General features: G+C 36.2%; 1 protein-coding gene across 9 annotated transcripts in view; it reads left to right on the top strand.

The window, feature by feature from the left end:
* The window catches only part of Rfx3 (regulatory factor X3), a 259,080-nt gene that overhangs the window by 192,126 nt on the left and 43,637 nt on the right, over positions 1-23,317 (top strand). For all 9 annotated transcript variants that reach the window (XR_013047992.1, XR_013047991.1, XM_076561780.1 and 6 more), the window contains 4 exons: positions 782-963; positions 5,142-5,261; positions 16,148-16,269; positions 18,031-18,143. Coding sequence is in view for 7 of the 9 variants with exons in the window: in XM_076561780.1 (XP_076417895.1) it covers positions 782-963; positions 5,142-5,261; positions 16,148-16,269; positions 18,031-18,143 (537 nt within the window). In the remaining 2 variants the exon portion in view is untranslated. The remainder of the gene's footprint in view (positions 1-781; positions 964-5,141; positions 5,262-16,147; positions 16,270-18,030; positions 18,144-23,317) is intronic.

The following is a 23,317-nucleotide window of genomic DNA, read 5'->3' as shown; positions in this document are numbered from 1 at the left end:
TCTGTAAAAATGAATAAAATCTTTTTTTTAATTTAATTTAATTTTATTTTACAATACTATTCAGTTCTACATAATAGCCACAGATTCCCTTGTTCTCTCCCTTCCTGCCCGCCTCCCCTTCCCCCCAGCCCACCTCCCATTCCCACCTCCTCCAGATCAAGGTGTCCCCCAGGACTGGGATCGACCTGATAGACTCAATCCAGGCAGGTCCAGTCTTCTCCTCCCAGATTGGCTCATTGCATGAGTTAGCTGTTTGAAACCTGGGACTTATGCAGGGATGCTTGGCTCAATCTGGGAGGAAAAATGAATAAAATCTTAATCTAAAACCTCATATAAGTAAGCCTACTGTTTATGTATTTTAACAAAGCAACACCAAAGATGAATTAGATACCATGTTACCAGGCTGAGGATATATTAGCTGCTGTGTTGCCAGGCTTAGTAGAATGTTTTGTTTTATAACAGTTATAAATAATGTGTTTATATTATTAATTTTGACCAGTGAATGCTGTTATTTGAATTCTTTAAAGAAGTATATGTCTCCACGATTATAGTCAATATAGGGAAAATTATTATCTCTATTTATGCTTGAAAATTTGAAGATAAGATACTGTCTAAACTGATAACTGCTGTGACATTTCCCAGAGCTTAGAAAGTCAGATTTAGCAGTTTCTGGATAATCCCCGTTTATCCTAAGAGTTAATGAAGTACTTCCAAGTATTTGTACATACTGTATCTTGCCAAGGTTTTGGCAAATTACGTGAATTCTCTCTTATCTTAACAGCTCCAGTGGCTGCTGGACAATTATGAGACAGCAGAAGGGGTCAGCCTTCCGAGAAGCACGCTGTACAATCACTATCTTCGACACTGTCAGGAACACAAGCTGGACCCAGTCAACGCTGCCTCTTTTGGAAAACTAATAAGGTCCATTTTTATGGGGCTACGGACTAGGAGATTAGGAACTAGGTTAGTACTAACAGTCAACATAATAGTTGGTCTTTCTTTGTCAAATTACAGCCATGTTGTACAGTGAACAGAAATGTACTTGATTTCAGAAAAAATATTTATAAAGGAGATAAATATAGAATGAAGTCACTTTATAAAGTCCATAGGAAAAGGAACATTTTTATTCAGTGAGTAAATATCACCAGAATGGTTTTCAGACTGCATAGAAATGAGAAGGGAAGCCTGTTCACGCAAGATTTGCATATGATACTGTTGAACATTGCTGTATACCACTGTCATTGCTTTTTGAAAATAAACCCATTAAACATGAATAAAGTGACATAGTAATGGGAAACTAAGCACTTCCTTATTGTTTTAAAATACATTTAGTTATTTTTATGAAAAGTATTTCACTAGAAGAATAAATTCAGGTGGAGGTTTCAAATTTATTCTGTAATTCTGGGGCAAATTAAAGGAATTTATCTGATAAACTTGTAAAATGTGCATATTTGAAGTCCTTGCTAATGGCCCTGTTTTACCTTTTACTAGCCTTCTAATCCTTCTCATCATTTCTCTTGCTCTTGATTGTGAAAATTTCCACGTTAGGGACCAGAGATGTGACGGAGGGATTTTCAGTCTCATGGGTTTCTTTCCTTCAGAAACAATGGATGTTGTTTTCTAAGCCAATATGGTGAAAAGAAAATTTAGAGCCTTGGAACTTCGTTTTTATTCTCTATGGTTTTTACAAATTGAAAACTAATACATTAAGTAGTTAGGGAAAATATGTGAATCCGTTGGCTTTCTAAATCATACAGGAATCATATACAAAACATTAAACTAGAGATGCTGCACTATACATTGGGTGATAGATCTTTAGTGGTAAGTCACTGCCTCAAAGGCTTACAGGACAAAGGTTATTTGTTTTTTTTCCTCTCTGTTATACCCTGTTTAACATCATTACGAGTTTATGCTGAAAGGAGAAGTGAATGTTTTCAGAGAGAAACGACTAATCTGCCCCTAACCATCTCCAGAAACATGGCTCAGATTCCCTATAGCAAACACAGTTTAACATGGGAAACACATACCCATGTGTTCCAGCCTCCTTTCTGTCATTATGATAAACAGTGCGACCAAAAACAGCTTAGGGAGGGAAGAGTTTAACTGATTTACACTTCCAAGTCTCAGTCCATCATTGAGAGAAGTCAGGACCAGGAAAGTAAAGGCAGAAACCTGGAGGCCAGAACCATGGAAGAATGCTTCTTGCTGGCTAACTCAGGCTCTTGACTACCTGCCTTTGCAGAGTACCACTTCACACTGGACTGGACATGCCTGTATCAATTAATAAAGTTATCCTCCCAGAGACATGCCTACAGGCCCATCGGATCTAGTCAGTTTCTCACTGAGGGCTTTCTTCTCAGGTGACCCAAGTAGAAAATAAAAGCTAAGTAGGAAAGAATTTCTGTAGTATAATTTTTATAGAATGTGATGCCTTTATATATAAAGAATCAAAGAAATGAAAAATTGTGATTTTTATACTAACTCTGAAGAAGCGGACATTCCTGGAGAAGCATGATTGGGCAAAGTGATCTAAAATTATAAATAGGATGAAGGGTAGCCCAGGAAGGCCCTTCATTCAGATTCCATGCTGTGTCCTCAGACAAAAAGATACTCCTTTCCTCTAGATGGAGGAAGGCCCCTCTGGCATGAGGGTCCTAAGACCTACTTACAAAGGAATATCAGCTACATTTTATCACCCACTTCACTGCATAAGAAGTGAGAGCATTTTTCTACTCCATCCCCTGTTTCTGCTGTTTTCTCTAATATTGGTACCATATTTTGGGATAGTATGCCCAGAACCTCATTACTGTGTTAGTTTTAGGAGAGTTTGTATGTGTTTGAACTGTGAATTTTTCCTTTTGCTTGCTTTGAAGCAAATGTGCAACTTTCAAATTGCCAGAGGTTCAGTTCTTTCATAAATATATTCTTTTGGTACTTCAAAAGGTAGTATATTTTAAATTGCAGAATGTGATTGTCTATTCAGACTGAAGAAACTAGCTTTCATTCCTTTGAAAAGAAGAACTTTTGTTTCTCTTGTATTTCCTCTCCCCCAAACCAGGAAAATCATTATTTGGAGACCTAACCTAGTATTTCCTAGCTGATGGCTCAGTAGTTGCACATATGGTGCCAATATTTTGAAACTCTAGGCTTTAGTCAACATTCTAATAGCTGTATTGTTGGACTGCTTTTGTTACTGAAAAGGATTTCAATGGATCCTATTTTGAGGCTCTATTCAAACCTTGAAACACATCTTTAAAATAGAAAGGGACAAAATTGGGGTTGTTTGGGTTTGTCAATGAGTAGAATCCATATTCTACAAGTACATTCTGCAGTATTGCTGTTTTTTACTTTCGATTCCCTACCCCAAGGAGTCTGTCTCCTAATTCTTTTAACATTCTATGTGGTGTTCGCAATTGAGTTGGAAAGGAAAGCCTAAAAGAATAAGGAGGGAATAAATGCTGTGGGTTGAGTTTAAACAAATGGCATGTTAGGAAGCTGGGGGATGCTAATAGAGAATGCTGATGGTATTAGGGATGAAATCTCAGAGATCCTTCTGCTGTGAGAACTGACAGCAGCTTTTCACTCTTCTTCTAAGGAATGGAAGGAAAATCAGTATAGATCAAGAGGCAGATTAAATTTCAAGGTTCTTTGTTTGTTTGTTTTTAAGTGAACAGTCTGTAGAAACATTATGTGCCAACAAGATTGTCTAGTGAAATTATCCAAACCTCCTTTTGGCACTTACATAAACAAAAAGCAAATAAAACCATTGCATTTCTACCAAAGGCAATGCAAAGGGTATGTTTTGATAGATCCCATCTCTAAACTACATCTGACTGAGGATGACTCTGGGTGTACTTCTCTTCCCTGTCCATTCCCAGTGGGATAAAAAGACCTACCTCTCACTCCACCCAATCCTAGTTTGTAAGAAACCGCGTCTCAGAAGAAAATTATCAATTTACTTTGTCCATTTTCCCATGATTAATGCCTCCTGCTTCCTACCCTCCCTTTTCTCACTACAGCTTCTAGTTTGTATAGAACACCACCAGGTGTGTTTGGGGTAGGTTTTTCCTCTAATCTCAGTGGGTTTTATAAATAAGATCTAATCTCTAAAGTGGAAGGTCTTTCTCTGCAGGCAATTAGGTTTCTACTTCTATTTCATTTTCTTGAAAGTGCAGGGATTTGATGGCTTTAATGTCTCTTCAAATGTATGGCTCATCTAATGTATGTTTGTTAGTCTTGGAAGTCAAATTCTCTATTTTCATTAAAAATATTTAATCCACACACCACTTAAATTTCTCTTCGTAAATGAAAGAAAAAATTGGAAAAGCACTCACTGACATATTGCTATATATAGACTTGTGAAAAACTAGTCTCTCTGCAAGAATTTACATATTTAAAATGTTAATTTTGTAAGAATTTGCAAGTTCCATTCAGTATAAAAATTGTCATTGCTAATATCAAGCATGGTATTTTTCATGAACACTAAGAAGTTCCAAAATTTTTATTCCAGAAGGACTTGACCATTTTTAGGGGGAAATGTCCCAATCTCTTATGGTATTATATCTTATTAGTAAATAACAGATATGAATCAATAAAATCAATGATAAAATATATTTTAAAAGATACATGTTAAGTATCTTCTTCCTTTTTCTGTTTCAAAACATTAAATAATAAACCATCATAGCATTTAACAATGATATTATACTATCATTTCTAAATTAAACACACAATTAATATAAAACTATAGATTTTTCTTTTCTCTGTGTGTTTATGGCAAGTTGCTGTCTAGTGTACCATGATTTGTGCTGTGATTGGATTGTGACTGGCTCTTTTCCAACCATTACCCCGTCTAAATTAAATTTGAAATATATATTAGAAAATAAATTAATATGAGTAGGACAAATATCAGATAAATATTGAAGTGAATGCTTATAGGAAATGTTACCCTTGAGGTGATTGTTTTGGGATCTTTCTTTGATTTTTGGAATGTCACTATAGAATTAATAGGTATCCAGAAAAGAGAAATAATAAATGTGAAATGTTAGTATAATATTTTAACCAAATTTTCCTGTGTGAAGTTAATGGTTAATATTAGTCTTACTGACTTTTCATGTTTCTATATTTATTGTTCTTTTATGAAGAGGAAACTCCAAGTACCATTACTATGGGATTCGTGTAAAGCCAGATTCTCCTCTTAACCGTCTACAAGAAGACATGCAGTATATGGCTATGAGACAGCAGCCCATGCAGCAGAAGCAAAGGTAGATCTGTGTTATCTTGTGTCAAAGCTACACGTATCTTAACTCCGTAGGTTTTCTTGTTTCTGAACAAATCAAACAAACAAGTGTACAGGACTGCTGCTACCATTGACATGCTTTCACTGGGAATAGTGTTGAAGTATCATTTGGAATTTCAGTGCTCCCTTTTTTCAATGTTTAAAAAAATAACTTATCCTCCAAATTGTTGGGCCCCTTTAAAGTTAAGTGTGATGTCCCAAACTATTGTCCATACAGGGAAGTGACATACAAAGAGTAAGGAGTACACCCAGTCAAATGGCACTTTCGGAGAAACTTAACTTTAGTGTTCATCAGACATGCTATTCTTAAATCCTTCAGATCATTTTTCAAGTATTATTTATTATATATTGCAAGTATGAGTGTGTATGTGTGAGAGTCAATGCGTCTAGGCATGCCTGTGCATGATGTATTTGTGAGGGTGGGTAGGTGGAGGTCAGAGAATAATTTTCAGCATTTGGTTCTCTTCTTCCACCATGAGTTCTATCCGATAAGGTCATCAGGCATGCACAGCATGCAGCTTTACCTTGGGAGCCATTCTGCCATCCCAACTAATTCTTTTTGGTCAAGTCTGAGTTCTTGTAGGATCTTTGGGACTTCTTACATTTTCTTGGAATCCAATCTTCATGAATATAGAATTGTAGACATTAGAGTTTTAATAGCTCATACATTCATGGATGGATGACTGCATGGGTAGATGTATACATGGGTGGATGAATGAATGGGTGGATGCAGAGGTGGATGGATGATAGAATTATATTTCTTGGAATTAAAAAAAAACAACAACTCTGTCTGGTCTATGCTTGTAATCCTTGACAATCAAAGCATTAGCAGCCATGTTTTCAAATATCTCACAAAGGTTAAATGGAATATATATATACTGTTACAGTTTTTAAACCAAGAGCCTTCCTGTCACTTATGACTCTGTCACAATTTATAGTAAATAAAAATACAAGAAGTCTCTCTCTTTACCAGTGGAGCTTACCTATGCGCTGTAGTTACAACTGTTCTTTCCAACTGAAGTGGTAGAAGTAACTAGGAAAAAGGTATGATTTTACTAGGTTCTTCATCAATCTAGTAGTTATTTGGATAGGAAGATCTCACCCATACTAGTGTAATACACAGTATGACTTCTAAGTCATAGAAAGACAATGTCACATAATAGATTTTCCTCTGGTCAGTAAACATCGATTGAAGTTCTACTGTGTGCTGGGCTCTAAATTCAAAGACAAGATAGTCTCTACCTTGAAAAGACAAAGAGTGTGAGGAAGGAGGGGGTAAAGTAGGGCAATATGTTGTGCAAAACTGCAGGTTTAGTCAAAGAACTATAGAATACAGAGGAATTGAACAAACTCTGGGAGAAGGAGGACTAGGAAACTTCACAGAGAATGTGCTATTTGAGTAGGGGCTAGGAGTGAGAAAAATAAGGACTACTTAGGCAGAAGGAAAGTGTTCACATACGCACATGAGGTGGAGGATGATGTTGTTGGCAGTGGTCCATGATTTGATTAAGTTACTATTGCAGAAGGAAAATTGAAAAGATGCTAAGTTGCTTAGTAAGAGATAGAATTTACATAGTATATTGAGGCATATATTAAAGGATTTAGGTTTACATGAAAGCAATAAGTTTGGTTTTGTGTGTGTATAAAATAGCTTTAAAGCTATTTAAAGCTTTGAAGCAAAACAATGAAATTCTGGGTTTTTTCTAGAGAGATGTCTTTTCTATTTGGGGCAAGACATATTTAATAGGAAGAGACTGGCGGTAAGGACTTTTGCTAAGTCATTTCGGCAAAGTCATAATTTTCAGTGTGTCCTAGCCTGGAGATGCAATTCAAGGCTGTCCATCATAGAAGGATTTTTAAACCACAGATTCTCAGTCTTGCTTTTAGTTGCTAGTTATTTTTTATCTGTAGATAGGAAAATGAATTTTAAAAGACTGAAAAAATAACAAAACAATAGATTAATACCATATGCGGTAGCGATAGTTTCTATGTTATAATAAATTGTTACAATCTTAAGCCTTTTATTATTTTTCCACTTATTAAGAACATAATTTATAAAATTTGCTTTCTAATGTGATCTCTGTCCCAAAGTGTAGCAGCAATACAGAGTGAGATAATGATGAAATCAAGAAATAACATGCTCAAACATAAATACTAACAAAAGTCTAATAAATTGTACCTAGGGAAACCCAGTTTTCCTGTCTTTTACCTATGATTTATTTATCTTCTTGTAATTTACATATGAGGAAATCTAGTAAATTTGCATAAAATGCAAGCTTTCTAAAGACAGCCTTTATAAAAAGCAAAAACTATCTCTATTTTTCTTTTTTCCTTTTTTTTTAAAATTATGTTCCTATTAAACAGACTCCAGAGCTGTAAAGTTTGAGCCATGAAAACCTTTGATATATGTCTCCAAGTGATGATAATTGCTATAAGAAAAAGATACAATGTGAGCATGTTTATGGAGATGTAACATTCTTATTATCCGAATAAAATCTGCCAATACCAATGTCTTGTGCTTTCTTATGAATGAAGAGCATTAGAATACCAAAGAAGTACTGGATTTTTTTTTTCTGATAACTTTTTTTTTGAAACTGGGTCTTCCTTTATATATTCTCAGCTGGTCTGAAACTTAACATGCAGCCCAGCCTGGCTTCAAACTCACAGAGATCTTCTTGCCTCTGCTTCCTAAGTACTGGGATTAAAGGTGTGCACTACAACTCCTGGCTTCGCTCTTACTCTTCAAATGGCATCCTGATGAATGATGGCAGTGTTGTTGTTAAGTACACAGACTTTGTACGGGATACTCAAGAGGCTTCAGCTTGCCGAAGGAGCATATCCACTGTACACAGTTTCTTTCCTTTTGTCTGGATGTAAGGGCCACATTAAGAATATTTTTGAAAATGATGAAAAATAATTCTTTTCATCGTTTATTTAATAAGTTTTTAATGTCTGGATGATTCCAAGATTTGAATGAGTTTAATGAAATTAACATTTATGTAAGAAAATGTACGCTCATAAAACTACAAATAGTGTATGAAAGGTTTAAAACATAACAGTAGTGGTATTTAATATTTCAACATAATCAGATTAAATACCTCATGATTAATGAATGCATATGTAGTCCCATATCTTCTATGATTTAAACTGCAGGTTGCACATGTTTTTTGTAATTAGAAGTCAAGTATATGTGTTGATTGTTTTGATAATTTAAGTTCGGGCATTCAATTTTATACATCTGGTTTGAAAACTGGAGCGGGCAATAGAGGCAATTTCCACTTCTGTGTAAATCAGATGCCTTTCAAGGCTACCATGTGGAGCATAGCCATGCATCAAGAAATAAAGTAAGAGTTCTGGTTGAGAAGCAGATATGACAGATAGATTCATCTGAGAATCTATCTTCAAACCATATATCTAAAGTAAAGGAACAGATTAGAGCCTGCTTGATGCAAAAGCAAGCATGGGTGTAGCCACTCACATAAAAGGCATTGTAAGTAGTCAGGGTGTTCTGTTTCCTGGAGGCTTACTTGGTACCATGGTCTGTGGAATACATGAACGGACAGATGAACTAGACACTCCCATCAGCACATCTTTGCTATCACTCTAATGATCAGAGTTACAGTAACAAAGTACTGTAACTGCCTTTGAAAATAGTGTCAACTATGGGTAATCAAAAGGAGAAAAATGTGTAATGTGTAAAATACCTTCTGTTGAAAATAAACTTTACACTTAAATAAGGAAATCTCCAGTTTTTAAGGAAATTTACTTATATCCTAATTGCTTGCCCTAATTTAGACAGCACATAGATTATCAAGCAGCAAAAGAAAGAGAGTGATAATTTTAAGGTCTACAAACTATGTAAAAATGTTTGTTGCTGTGTGTCTTTAGCACTTAAAGAAATAGATAGGAAACCTTGACATTTGTATTTTATCTGCTCTTCCATATCCTTGTTGCAGAACTGGTGGAGAGAAGCCACGTGCTTTTGACAGTGTGCCTGACCATGTCTGATCACAGTAGCCACTCTCAGAATATAAAAATACATTTATGATTTCTCAATAATCTCATGCAATTGTCAGTTGCTTACAAAATAAGCACATCACATGTAAAAGAGAGCATAGGATGACAGGAAGGTGGGAAGTAAAGATCATGTAGTTGCTACGAAAATGATATCTGTATAAGATAGACAACTCATCATATAGCAACCTGAACAAGAATGGACCCTCTCATCTTCATTCTTGTATGAAATCTATCCTTGAAGACACAAGTAACTCAAACAAACAAAAAAATCCATACATATCCAAGAAAAGTTGAGAGCCAAATATGGTGGTTCATGCCCCCCCCCACTCTCTTCCTTCCACTCCCCAATGTCCCTCCCTTTCCCTCTCCCTTTCACATGGAAACTAAAGCAAAAGAATTGCTCCAAACTCAAGCACAACCTCAGCTACATAGTGAGAGCTCTTCCAAAAGTGCACACAGGGCAAAATCACTGGAGTATGTTTTAACTAAGGGGGAAATGTGTCACCTATCCATTTGAGTGGTCTCTTGCTAGGAAGAGGTATCTGAAAGAAAGAGCCTTTATGACGGTGGGGGACGATGAGAAAGGTCTGGTAGAAAGGGGACAGACAGCAAGACTCCTTTTACTTCTGATGTGAGGGAGGACATCCAAAGACGTTTGTCATTGGAGCTTTCTTAATGTCAGGATCTTGGGACAGGTGAAGCAAAAACTTTCTACTTAAGTGGAGGATAAAGTGACCACAAGCTGTCTTGGTACTCAGGCTGTCTTGGTACTTCTATTGATGTATGACTTCATAACCCCTAGCTTCAGTTTCTTCATTTTAAAATGGAAACGAACTTCGGAGATCATTTTATAGTTCTAGTGGAGAAATAAAAGATTTTACAGCTGGAAACACTCCAGTGTTACTTTTCTTCTTGATATCGCTCTGTGATAAGCACTACAGAAAACTCTTTAATAGTCCTTTGCAGTTTTGGTGGAGTAGGCACACTCAAAATGTAGTGAGTGTGTCTTCTTTATGCTTCAAGGATAAACAAGGATAGTTTCCAGCTTTGATTCATGTTACTAGTTCCACATACTTTTCCTGGACCACAGATTCTCTGGGTTTATTACAGAGCTAAGCTTGGAGGACTGTGTCATTCCTCTGAGGCGGGTAACAGTGAAGTTATCATCAGTATGCCAATGGGCGAGTTCATGATGTCATGATCACGCATTCCACTGAAGTCAAGAGGATCATAAAGAACCATTCCTCAGGAATTCTTGAACTCAAGGGATGTACACAAAGTCTAATAAGTAGTCATAGTCACCACCTAGTACTGCTCTCAATGTTTATTGAACTTTAAAATGAACCTCATTTTATATGATAAATCATCTGGCAATTATATTGTAATTTACTTATGAGAAATTAGCCCTATTAATTGTGCTTTATACAAGAATCTCCCCAATTCATTTTTTCCTAGACAGGGACTCGGGTGCTTTTAGTTTTTGTTAACATCAGGTGGAGCAGGATTGTAATTCTCTAAATAAAGAAGAGATGGTGGGTATATTTTTAGTATCTGTGTAACAGAAAGGGCTAGCTGTCAATGAAAGTAGTGCCACACTCACATGTATGCAACTATGGACACACATGCACAAAAACACACATATACACATTGATTCTAATGTTTGTACAAATCCCACTGTTCTAGGCTTCTAACTATAAGTTACTGATACTAAGAAGGCTCAGTAAAAACTCCAACAAATTAGGCTTGCTTCTTTCAACGTTACATCCTCAACACCTAGAAAACCACATTCTTCTAAAATATGAATGATCCACTTAACTCGTTCTCATTTGAGACAAATACCCCATTTGAACTTAATTTCTATTATTTCTTGCATTGTTGCAAATGTAAAACTAGTGGATAGCCAAGTATTCTGAGTTACCAAGAAGAATAGAAATGAAATCCTATTTTTTTAAACTAAATCTTATTTATTTATTATGTATACAACATTCTGCCAACTTTGCATGCCAGAAGAGGGCACCAGATCTCATTATAGATGGCTGTGAACCACCATGTGGGTGTCGGGAATTGAACTCAGGACCTCTGGAAGAGCCGTCAGTGCTCTTAACCTCTGAGCCATCTCTCCAGCCCATGAAATCCTATCTTTAGTCAGCAAGGTTGGTGGTATAAGTCATTTAAATATTTGGTGTGACTTCTAAGACTCATTTACTCTTCTAAAAGAATGGATCTCTTCACATTCACTGTTTTCTTCTGATTCATTCATGTTTATGTCACCTAGCTCATTTCCAATACCAATCTAAAAACCCTTGGGCAATTTTTCCAAAGAGAATTATAAGAAACCAGTAGAAAATCTAACCTATTGCTATTATTGCTAGCTAGGCATTTTTTAATTTGTTCTTGCAAATTACTTTCATACTTTCAGGAATTATAAATACAAATAATTACTGCCTATATAGTTCTTATGTTGACTTTTGCTTGGGAATTTTTCAGCAGTTTTGAAAGGACTTTTCCAAATGTTTCATTTGGTGTGTTGAAAACTCTTTCCAGTAATGATGACAATGTAACGCTCTCTGCCTTCCACTGGACTGCATGGATGTCTGTGCTTGTGAGATTATTGACAGACTATTGCTTCTACAGTAGAGCACAGCTATCCAAGCCCTAAATAACAGCTACAGCCAACCTCATGGGGGCAGATTCCTAACAATTTACAAGTTTTCTGTGTTAGTGACAGGCTGCAAGCATACTCAGCTATTAAGACATCAGAGCGTCTTTCATTTCTTAATCATTAGCAGTGTTCGCTCTGATTGCCCATGGAGTTGCAAGCTGTTAAAATGATCATTTGCTCCTTACTAATTTTGAAACCAAGAGCTGTTGCCTCCTTTAATAAAATGTCCATCTCGTCTATGAACATGCATAACTCAATGCCCCTGAGCCTACTATGAGAAAACTTAACCTAGAAGTAATTTGCAAAGTAAATGGGGTTACATGAGGGTATAGTTCTAAGTACTGAAGAGCTCGTTATTTCAACAGGATTCAATATACAGATTTGTTAGTGGTATCTTTTCAATCAATTTTCTCTACCTTTTACAATGTAGTATTTTTGGTGATTATTTAATGAAGAGAAAAGTGAGGTAAAAGATTCAAAATTCATCTTTTAATAATAAAAGGTTAGTTGAAATTTCAACAGAATTAAGATAATGTAGAATTTTTATGTTAGATCAATAATTAAAAATTTTAAAATATTATGTTTATCTTTCACCTGGCTAAAACAGCCTGCCTGCACAGGGCCATATCACATGTAGTACTCAATTAATGCTTGATAAATTAATCTAATATGTGTTATGATCAATTTATAGTATGATCTTGACCATTCATTTAAAGTTAGTGTATATTACAGGAAAAATTAAAATTTATGGATTTTTGGGAAATATGTGCTGTCTAATGTTGGATATATTTCTACAACATGGGACTAAAGTTGCCTGTTTTGAGATAAGATGTTCCTGTGGACTAGGTCTATACAAGCTACTTAGAAAATCTCTTAAAAGTAAAACCAGCTCCAACCCCATTCTCAAAGACTATTGAGTAGATGTTGCATAAGGCTAGTTTTTTGTGGGAACTTCCTAGATATTGATGACAAAGCTTCAGAATGACCAGTATATGTCATCCTTAGCCATCTCTTCTAGGAAGAATCAGCAATCACAAGTATTTGTCTAGTCTCTATTGAGTGTGACTGTCTTGGTCCTCCTGCTTTGCAAAAACCCAGGCAGCTGAGGTAATTGATGGGTATTTCCTTTAGAATCAAGAGAATGAACATCTGGTCTTCCTGAATCCAAAATTTCTGACTTTGAGGATTTCCTCTAAGCACTGACCCAATGCTAGACAGCAGTACACTGTGAATATGCCACTGTGGAGTTATTGCTCTAGACACAACAAGGAAAGCAAAAGTTAGTACTATAGAGAGGCTCTTTCACACATCCATGCTTACACTAACCCTCTTGGCCATGAGCCACCCCATCCATTACTGGTGTCATTCTTCATGGCACAAAACTCTCCTGGAATTTGTCCCCAGACCTTTCAGCCTGGGGCACAGAGTTTCTGGCTTGCCTAGTCTCCATTACTATGAAAGAGAAGTATGTAAAGGACATCTTTGTCTGTCTTTCAACCCACTGTTTATTCTGCTATTGTTACTCTTAGGATTGTAATGAGACACTCATTTCCCAGTTCTAACTGTATTTTCTGGTTTTCTTTTTTTTCCTAAGTATTGACTTAAAGTATTTTTAGAATGTATATGTATATAACTTCTTTCCTCCCATAAGCTGTTTTCATGCATTTTCTATCTCCCACATATATTGTATACCTCAATTAGTACCTCCAACTCAATAACATTATTAGTATACAGGCAAGTGTTAGTTGTAATTCATTGTGGTTTGACTGCATATTTTAAGATGTGATATCCTTTTACTTTAGAGACCTCCACTGCTTATGATACTGGTCAACTCTGTCTTCCTAAGGAAGCAAATAACTTTGCTTTTAGGTGGGAGGTTTGCTGAGCACTTTGTAAAGGTAGACTGTAATGTAGCATGTGTCCTTGGAAAATGTGCAAGGGTAGTAGCTATCATTTCCTTTCAGGTTGGATTCACTTGCCCTTCAAATTCATGTCTTTCAGACTGAATGCTGTGTAGAACAAAAGAGCATGATTAAGAATAGTTAGACAAAATCACGGTCCCTGCATAATCCACCATTAAAACTTAATAACTTTGAATCTCTAGGAAGTATTGCCAGTTTAAATCATTCAAATTTAACTATTTTCATCGAAGATAATGTACTTAACCATGAGCAACAATGCTTAAACAAATAGAGGATTTTATTTTTCACATGAATTTTTGTGTCTGAAAAAGTTCAGCTAAAATCATATTAAGCCATGAATGAATGAATAAATGAATGAACGAATGAATGAATGAGGAAACAAACAAAACTTTCCTGAGCATGAAACCATTCAAGTCTTATAGCACAAAATGGCGAGCCCACTCCTGCCCCACACAGGTCCCAGCCCACCTGGCAGGAGATGTTCCTAAACTCCTCTAACATGATCCATATGGAGGAGAGGTATCAGGAGTGACACTCTTGGAGCAGAAGGTTTTCCCACTAACTGAAAGACCAGGTCGTATTCCTTTTGATCACCGGAGAACAGCAACCAATATTTTATGCTTGAGGAGGCTATCACTAAAGCTATAATGAGTATGATGTTTTCCGTTCCCTCTCTCATCCTCTGTCTTTCTTTTTCAGTGACTGAATCTGAGCATTGCTTGGATGGTGTTGACTAGGTCCAATCACTTACTATCTTTAGACAAAATTGAGACATCTTTAAGTTGTCCTTTTCAGGTGTTAGGGACATTGACATTAATAATGACCACCTATCAGGGTAGTGAACAATGCTAAGTTCTTTTTTCTTTTTAAGTGCAGTTAGAAATAAGGGGATTGAAAGACAAACACAATTCTTTCATTCTGTAATGTGAATGAAGATATTCCTAGATAATTAACTTCATGATATTTAGGTTTTGCATTTTTTGGGTTTTTTTTAATGTCTGAAATGAAGAAAAGTACATTTTGAAGAAAAGAAAAATATACTTGTTGCGAACTAGCCTGTACTTACTTGTCTGGGGAGATTTGCAGAGGCTCTTGGTGGTGGTCCTGGGCTGTACTGGTGCTGATGCCTGTGGTGGTGTGGTGGTACTGCTGTTAATGATGGTGGTGGTGATGTGGGTGCTGGTGGTGATGGTGATGGTGGTGATGGTGATGGTGGTAATGGTGGTGAGGAAGTCATGCTGATGCTTGCGGGATGTTGGTGGTTTTTAATGGTGGTGCCGATGTTTGTGGTCATGATGAAGGTAGTGTTGCTGCTGGTGGCAAGGATGGTGTGGTGGTGTGGTGATGGTTGTGCTGGTGGTATGGTTCTGGTAAAGTAGTGATGTGATGATGTTTGTGACATTTGGCCTCCAAGAAGTCTGGATATTTTGCCACTATAGTACATTTTCTCTATTTTAGTAGCAAAGAATGTACATAAAGTTTAGAACTAGGGCCTAAAAGCATATTGTTCTCTGACTTTGATTTCTTTTTGTGTGTATAATTTCTTTCCTGTTCTTGTGGGGAGCCCAGGGCCTTGTGCTTGCTAGTCAAGTGCCCCAACATGAGTTAAATCCCACTGAGTCCTCTTATCTCTAATTAGATAAACTAGGTTTGTAGATGAATTCTTATTTTGTTGCAAACTGAAGCTTCTGGCATTTATATTTGCAGCTGTTGATAAGAATCAAAGGAGATGGATGTGTTGAGATGCATAAGAGGCTTTAGGAAGTACGAAGAGGAGTATGATAAGATTTATAAATTGATCTTAGTTTACATATATTAACTGAAAGGCCCTCGTTTCTTTGCAAACTCTTTGATCTTGGTTCAGAGTCAAGTTCCAGTGTATTTACATTTTTTACCATAAGCCAATGGCCACACTACAAGTTACTTTTACAATATGTGCTATGACGATAGGCATGAGCATCTTTGCCTCTGTTGTCCAAAGAAATGCCTCATAATTCTTTCATTCTTACATCAATTTCTGGATATTTGCAAATGAATTTCTTTCTGATTGCTCTTCCCTTTTTTCTTTTTACAATTTGAAAAAAAAAATGTCTGTACATGACTTCATGAGAGTATCAAGAAGAAACATTTGGCAACTTTCTTGAGACATTGACAGAACTAGACTAAAACTGAACGCCATAAAAGTTTGGGTAGTACAATAAAGCAAGGAATAATTTGGTTTGTTTGTTTTTTCCCGTCTAATATTTTTAGGTACAAGCCTATGCAGAAAGTGGATGGGGTTGCAGATGGTTTCACAGGAAGTGGCCAACAGACAGGCACATCTGTTGAGCAAACTGTAATTGCCCAAAGTCAACATCATCAACAGTTTTTAGGTATGTTAAGGTGTAATGCATAGTTGCATAGTAGTTGCTATTAGGATTTTGCAGAGAACAATAGTAGTCTCTTCTCCAAGTGGAATGTCTTCAGATGTTAACTCCATATAATGGGGGAGGTGATTTGGTGCTGAAACTATAACATTAAATGATAGTTCTAGTTCATCTTTATTGCAATATTAAGCTATATGGAATCTTGAATGCATCTGCCTTAAAAGGTCAGGGCTATGAAAGTGTTCTCAAGAGTTTATATTACAGTTGGCTTTTGTGATCAAAATCATGTTGTGTTTACTTCAGAAATGATGTCCAGTCCCAAAGAATTCTCATTTCCTGTGTACAAAGTTACATATCCACAGTCTTAGATTAGAAAAATTATAAACATTTATAAATTTATAAAAATTATAAACAAAATAATTTATTCTTTTAAATTGATTACAATGCTTCCTGTTTGAATATTTATGCTCTAGCCAGAAAAGCAAAAGTGGTAGCTCAGTTGCTAGCTGTTCCGCAGATGAGTATGCATCGTCTCCAAACAGTGGGCCAATATAAAGAGATGCTATTGGGGTGTATGTGTACACACACAGGTGTGTGTTTATGTATCTGTGTGCATGTGTGTGTCTCTCTGTGTGTGTGCTTATGCGTATGTACATGTATGTGTCTACCTGTGTGCTTATGTGTGTGTGCATGGGTGTCTGCATGGGTGCGCGCGCGTGTGTGTGTGTGTGTGTGTGTGTGTGTGTGTGTGTGTATGTGTGTGTTTGTGCACTTGCCAATAGAAACAGCTGGAATAGACTTTCAAGTTAGAACATTCCTGACCTTCACACTGCTATGGCCACATTTCCATGTAGTCTTATATACCATTGAGCTTGAAAACACTACAACTTTTTATTTTGTAGCTGTAGTTGAGTTGTCATATGCAAAAAAATTTTAAAACAGGGATACACAGAGAAACCCTGTCTCAAAAAAAATTGGTTTCCTAGAACTTAGAAATTAATGTTATTCTTTGTTTAATTTTGACTTTATGGTAAGGAACTCACCAAAGTACATTACTAATTGTCCAGGACTAATGAAAAAAAGAGAGAAAGAGAAAAAGTGAGAGAGTGTGTGTGTGTGATGTGTGAATTATAGTGTCATCAAGAGAGGGCAATAGCAAGTGTCATAGTCATTTGAATGCAGAAGTATATTGGGGCAGGTAGCCACCAGGAAGAGCAGATTGGTGTAGGTGTTATACTCAGAAGACTACAGCAGTTCACACCATGTTCATGTGTGAGAGATGATTGGAGTATAGGATAGCATCATCCATCACATCAAATTAATGTTGTTAATTTAATGTTATTTTTTTACTTTTTGGCTTTTAGTTTTATAGACTTCATTTTATGATTATGTAAAAGGTATGAACATAATGAGTTTAAGGCTATGTTTATTTTTATGTGGTTGGATAGCACAATAATAAGAATAAGTAAAATCACTACTGGCAAGCTCAGGTTGTTTTTCTTTTACTAAGAACGTATCCAGTGCCCAGTTTAATTAGAGTAAAGCTTAGTTTATATGAAATTCACAAATATACTCCATTCATTCATATGATACATGCTGATAATGTTACTAATTCTGGCTAGAAAATATTAATTTGAAAGTTAGTGATCTTTGGCACTCTGGTCTCCAAATTTTCTTTCCTTTTTAGTCCTCTGAAAATTTCCCTCATTAATCTGTAATTGACACGATCCACAATAGCTTTTTTCTGTTGTGTTGTCATGGTAACAGATGCATCTCGAGCACTTCCAGAGTTTGGAGAAGTTGAAATCTCTTCTCTGCCAGATGGTACTACCTTTGAGGATATCAAGTCACTGCAGAGTCTTTATCGAGAGCACTGTGAGGTAAGACCTTCAAACATAGTCTGAGCACATGCTACATTTTGCCACATAACTTGTTAAAAACAAAATAATAAAGATTTTTCCCTAGAGAACAGAGAAGTTCTAGTTATTTTGAGCATTTCTTTGAACACTAATAAAATCCTTCATCTTGTCTCAGTGGAAAGTGAGGGAATGTGTGAAAGTGAGAATATATTTTATTCTCCATTTCTTAAACTGATCTTTGTATATTTTAGTATAGCAATTCTACTCTGGGTCTGTCTATAGAAAAAACTTACATATGAGTAACAGATCAAATGTACAAGGGAGTTTATTGCATTATTCTTTTGATTAAAGAGACTGCCTATAATTTCAATATCTAATTGGGAGAGGGATTAAGTCTGCTATAATTTATAGGTTGGACTACTATACACTTATAGGACAGAAAACTCTAAATGTACTAAAAGGAAATGCACTCCAGGGTTTAATGTTAAAACAAAACAAAAAAAGATACAGAAAATTCATATAGCATGTTGGCCTTTGAACTTGCATAAATGTCATTCCACAAGGAAAATGTTAGTAATATTTGTGTTGGTTTGAATCACTCATACTTTTGGGCATTTGAATACATGGCCCCAGTTGTTGGTGCTATTTAGGGAGGCCTAGGAAGTCTGTTTTTATTAGAGGTAGTTTGTCACTGAGTTGGCTTTGAGTGTTTAAAGATTTGTACCATTTCAAATTTGTTCATTCTGCTTGGTGCCTGTGGTTCAAGATGTGAACCCCCACTTTCTACTCCTGCTTCCATACCTTTGGATAACCATCATGGACTCTAATCATCTGAAACCACAATCTGAAATAAACTCTTCTATATGTTGTGTTGGTTATGGTGCATATCACATCAATAGAAAAATAACTAATACAGAAATTGGTTCCAGAGAGTGGGCTATTACTGTGAAGAACCTGACAATTGTTTTCTGGAGGAATGTGGAAGGCTTTGGAACTTTGCACTAGAAAAATGGTTGAAAGCTGTAAATAGGGCTTAATGGGGCGTAATAGGATCTTGGAAGACAGTAGTGTTGAGAGATATGTGGACTCTTGAGGTCCAGCTAAAGGGGTTTCAGAGTAGAACAATATTTGTAATTGGATTATAGACTATATCTGTGAAATTTGGGCAAAGAATTGGCTACTTTCTGCCCATGCCCTGTGAACTTGCCTAAGAATAAATTTAAAAGTAATGAACTCATTTTTTTTAGTAGAAGAGATTCAAGACAGCTTAATATCAATTCAATCTCTTATTTACTAGAAATCACTCTTAAGTAGGTCTATAATAAAAAAAATGGTTCAGGAAAAAATACAAAATGTACAAAAATTAAAAGGACACTGGTAAGTGTAATGTTATTGCCAAGGCTTATACTATAAGAGAGACTGCAATTGTTAAGGAGATTAGGGCCATTAAGGATAGGTCAGATCTGCAGTCCAAGAAAGGGAAGGTGCCCTTGGGACAAGACCTTAAACAGTTAAGCTTCTAGCTTGTAAAGAAAGTATAAGTGTTTGCTTAGGCCTCAAGAAAGCAACTTCAATAAAAAGCTGCTGCTAATGTGGATCAAAGGGGCCAGGGTACATCCCAAGCTGACAACCAACCTTCTCAGTGTTGTTCACCTGGTGATGGCTTCAGAGCCATGAAAGATACGGAGGTTGTAGAATCTTCCTCTGTGGTTTCACAGGGCTACTGAGGCCAGGCAACATGTGGCAGGGGAGTCCATGCCTAGAGGTTCTGAGAGAGGAAGGAGCCTTGAAAGTTCACTGTATGAAGCTGTGTAAATGAACCCTGAGTTGTATTGGAGTCCCTAAGATGTTAGAGGTGCCAGAGGCATGAGACACCTGCAAAGGAAAGCTGCACATGAGGCATGGAACCAGCCCAGGAGAGGGAGGTGTATGTTACAGGCAGCAGAATTTGAGAACCAGAGTCGTCTAAGCCCTTTGACATCAGATATGGCATTAGAAAATTTGATGTTTGCCCTGCTGTTTTTCAGTCTTGTTTTGGTTCAGTATTTCCTTGTTATTACCCTATTTTTTTCCTTTTGGAACAGTAATATATATTCTGTGCCATTATTTGTTTAGGTGTATGTAATTTTTATTTTATAAGGAGTTATAGTTAAGAGATTGCCTTGATTCCCAGAAGAGATTCTGAACTTTTAAATAGTATTGTGCCTGAAAATCTATGAGAAATTCCAAAGTTGAACTAAATATACTTTGCTTTATGATGTAGCTCTGCTATTGTGAGGGCCAGAGAGTGGGATGTGTGGCTTGAGTGAGATGTCCCCTGTTGTCTTGGGCATTTAAATACTTGGTCCATAGTTGGTGGTGCTCTTTGTGGAAGCTTAGGAGGTGTGGTCTTCTTGAAGAATGTACATCACTGGTGGTGGGCCTTGAGAGTTTAAAAGCCCCCCCCCCCATTTTGAGTTTGTTCTCTCTGTTTTGTTCTTACAACTCAAGATGAGCCCTTCCATTCTTCCTCCTGTCACCATGACTTTGCTCTGCCGTTATTGTCTCTAAACCTCTGGACCATAAACCCCAAATAAACTTTTCTTCTCTAAGTTTCCTTGGTCATGGTGTTATATCACGGGAGTGGAAGAGTAACTAGTGCAGTACCCTTGTAAAAACAAACAAACATGCAAACAAAACAAAAACAAAAACTGGAGGCCATGTTCAGGAGAGAGAGTCAGTTTTTCAGTGGACCCTTTTGAATACTTCAAATGTATGCTTCTACTTAAATATACTGAGTAAGAACTTTTGGTCTTCTTTTTAGGGATCCTTTAGACTGACTTTAGAATTTAAGTAGCTTTATCTTGGGAGTATTCATGATTTGCCTACAATTTAATGATTACCCAGTGATTTCTAGAGAATTCCTTTTGACTGTTGAGAGTGAAAAATGACATAAGTTTCAACTTAAAACATGTCAAGATTGTTTGAAGGTTTGGTTACTGAAGGCTTCTCTTGATGTTTAGATCCCTCCTCCCACTCTCCTTCTCATGTCAGAATTGGTGTCATTCCCTAGGCGGGAGCCTTCTCCATTCCAGTACGTTAGTGCATCTTACATTCACCTGGTAGAAAGGAGAGAATACACTGCAGAGTTTTCTTAAGTGGTTTTAGAATTTGAGTAGCTTTATCTCAGGAATATTTGTGGTCTGCCTGCAAATTAAGGAGTAGCCTGTGGTTTCTAGAGAAGTCCTCTTGCCTGTTGACAGCAAAGGATGAAATAAGAAGTTTCATTAAAAGCATATATAGATTTTCCCAATGCTCCAGAAATAAGATGACTTGAGTTAACCCAAGTGCTTGTCAGAGATGCCAGGTTATTGACAGCCAAAGGACAAGTCCTCTCCTTATCAACATCTTGCATGACAGAGTATTCTTCAACCTGTCTTACTCGTTTCCAACACTTCTGCATTATATGACCCACTTAGTACTCCCTTTCCTTTGACTTGTTTGTTTTCCTGAATATTACAATATTTCTAAATCGTCATTGTACGTGTGGAAAATTTTCTTTTACACCTCTCACATTTAGTGAAAATTCTTTAAACAATTCCTCATTTATCTGTATCCAGATAAAGCCTTCTGTAAGCAGCTTAGCTTGTACAAATATAATTCACATTTTTTGAGTGACTCATATTTATTCAGAGTGTAAATTGGAATATAATTATTTACATTGCTAAAGAGTGAGATCATTCTAAGCAACAGATGCCTCCAATAAGATTAAAATGGTCTTCACATTATAAAATTTTTATGAAAATTCCATTTGTAATGAATAAATATACTTTATGTGAAGAGATGGAGAACTCATAATAGAATTAATCTGTGTAGGAAATGACAGTCCACAAAATGAACCCCACTTGCTTCTAAGTTATCGATGCTCATGCCATCTCTCATGGAGCAGAGTGGTACATTTAGAAATTTAAATTTCTAATTTTTTTTGTTACATGTCAAAACATTTTAAATAAAGCTGCCTTGCTCTCAGATTCAATCATGTAGTCATTTGTCATAACCCAGTAGAATACAAATTATTTTAATTTCTATTTGCTTATATATTTGAAAATAGTTTGAAAAAATAATGGTATTTTAGTCACTTACCAAGCTGCCTTAAATTAGGCTGGTGTGGGTGTCATTTTCAAAGAATTATTTGAGATTAATTTGAAGATACTGGATTTATGATGTGCTGAAACTCTTGCCATGTTTTACTTCATATTTTCTATAGTTTATACTTTTAAGGTAGGATTATTCTCCTATTTGGAATTCTTTTCATGTATTTGTTGAGATATTTTTAAGTATCACTAGTTTTAGTCTCAGAGGTCTGTTATGTATTAATGCCTCACACTGTAGAGACATCGCTTAGAATATGCCTAAGCTGCAGTTAAAGAAGCAGGTATCAGAACTTCTGGAGAGGGTTTTGATTTTATATGAGATGAGGGACAACTATATTTACTTTATTTTCAGAGCTTGCCTTCAGTATTTTTTAATCTTACTGAAAAGTTTTATATTAAATTAGTTCATTTTCACTAGCTGCCAACTTACAGCATTCCCTGCTAGTTCTCAGAACACATCCTCCATGCACATGCTTAATGTCTGAATTAGCCATCTCTGTCTCACGCTTCAGGCCTTGTCTATACACGTGGCACATATGCTAGAATTACAAAGTTACAGTTTACTTTTTCTAAAATACTCAGATGGACTCTAGGTTGTCTCCATTTTCTTGCCTTCTTTTATAGATCCATATGGGAATCTTCTGTCTTAGTTCTCAGTTATTGATGGAATCAAACCCATTATACTGACTTATGTTACCTACACATCAGCCTTTTGGCATTCAGCACAATCACAGAATTACATTTTCTTTGGCTCCATGTTTGCTGTTATCAGAAGGCTCTATTATAAAGTGATTGAAGTGGCAGACTGAAATTAAATATGGTCATCAAAAGTTAGATATGGAAGTGACAGTTACTGACATCATCACAAAAGAAAAAGGAAACTTGTTACACCTGGAAAATGGTTCTAGAAACTAAATTTAAACTAAAAGGCAAGGCAAGGCAGACCCCACAGTTAGAAAACAGTAATCTTAAACTAATCTATAAAAGGAATATACAAAAGTAAGATTGTATGCTGTAGTGGGGAATGTAAATTATTATATAGCCAAACATGGCTGTATGTGT

Source organism: Peromyscus maniculatus, chromosome 1 (assembly GCF_049852395.1).
Source record: "Peromyscus maniculatus bairdii isolate BWxNUB_F1_BW_parent chromosome 1, HU_Pman_BW_mat_3.1, whole genome shotgun sequence".
Lineage (NCBI taxonomy): Eukaryota > Metazoa > Chordata > Mammalia > Rodentia > Cricetidae > Peromyscus > Peromyscus maniculatus.
The sequence above is the reverse complement of the archived record's forward strand: the minus strand, read 5'-3'. Positions and strand labels throughout refer to the sequence as shown.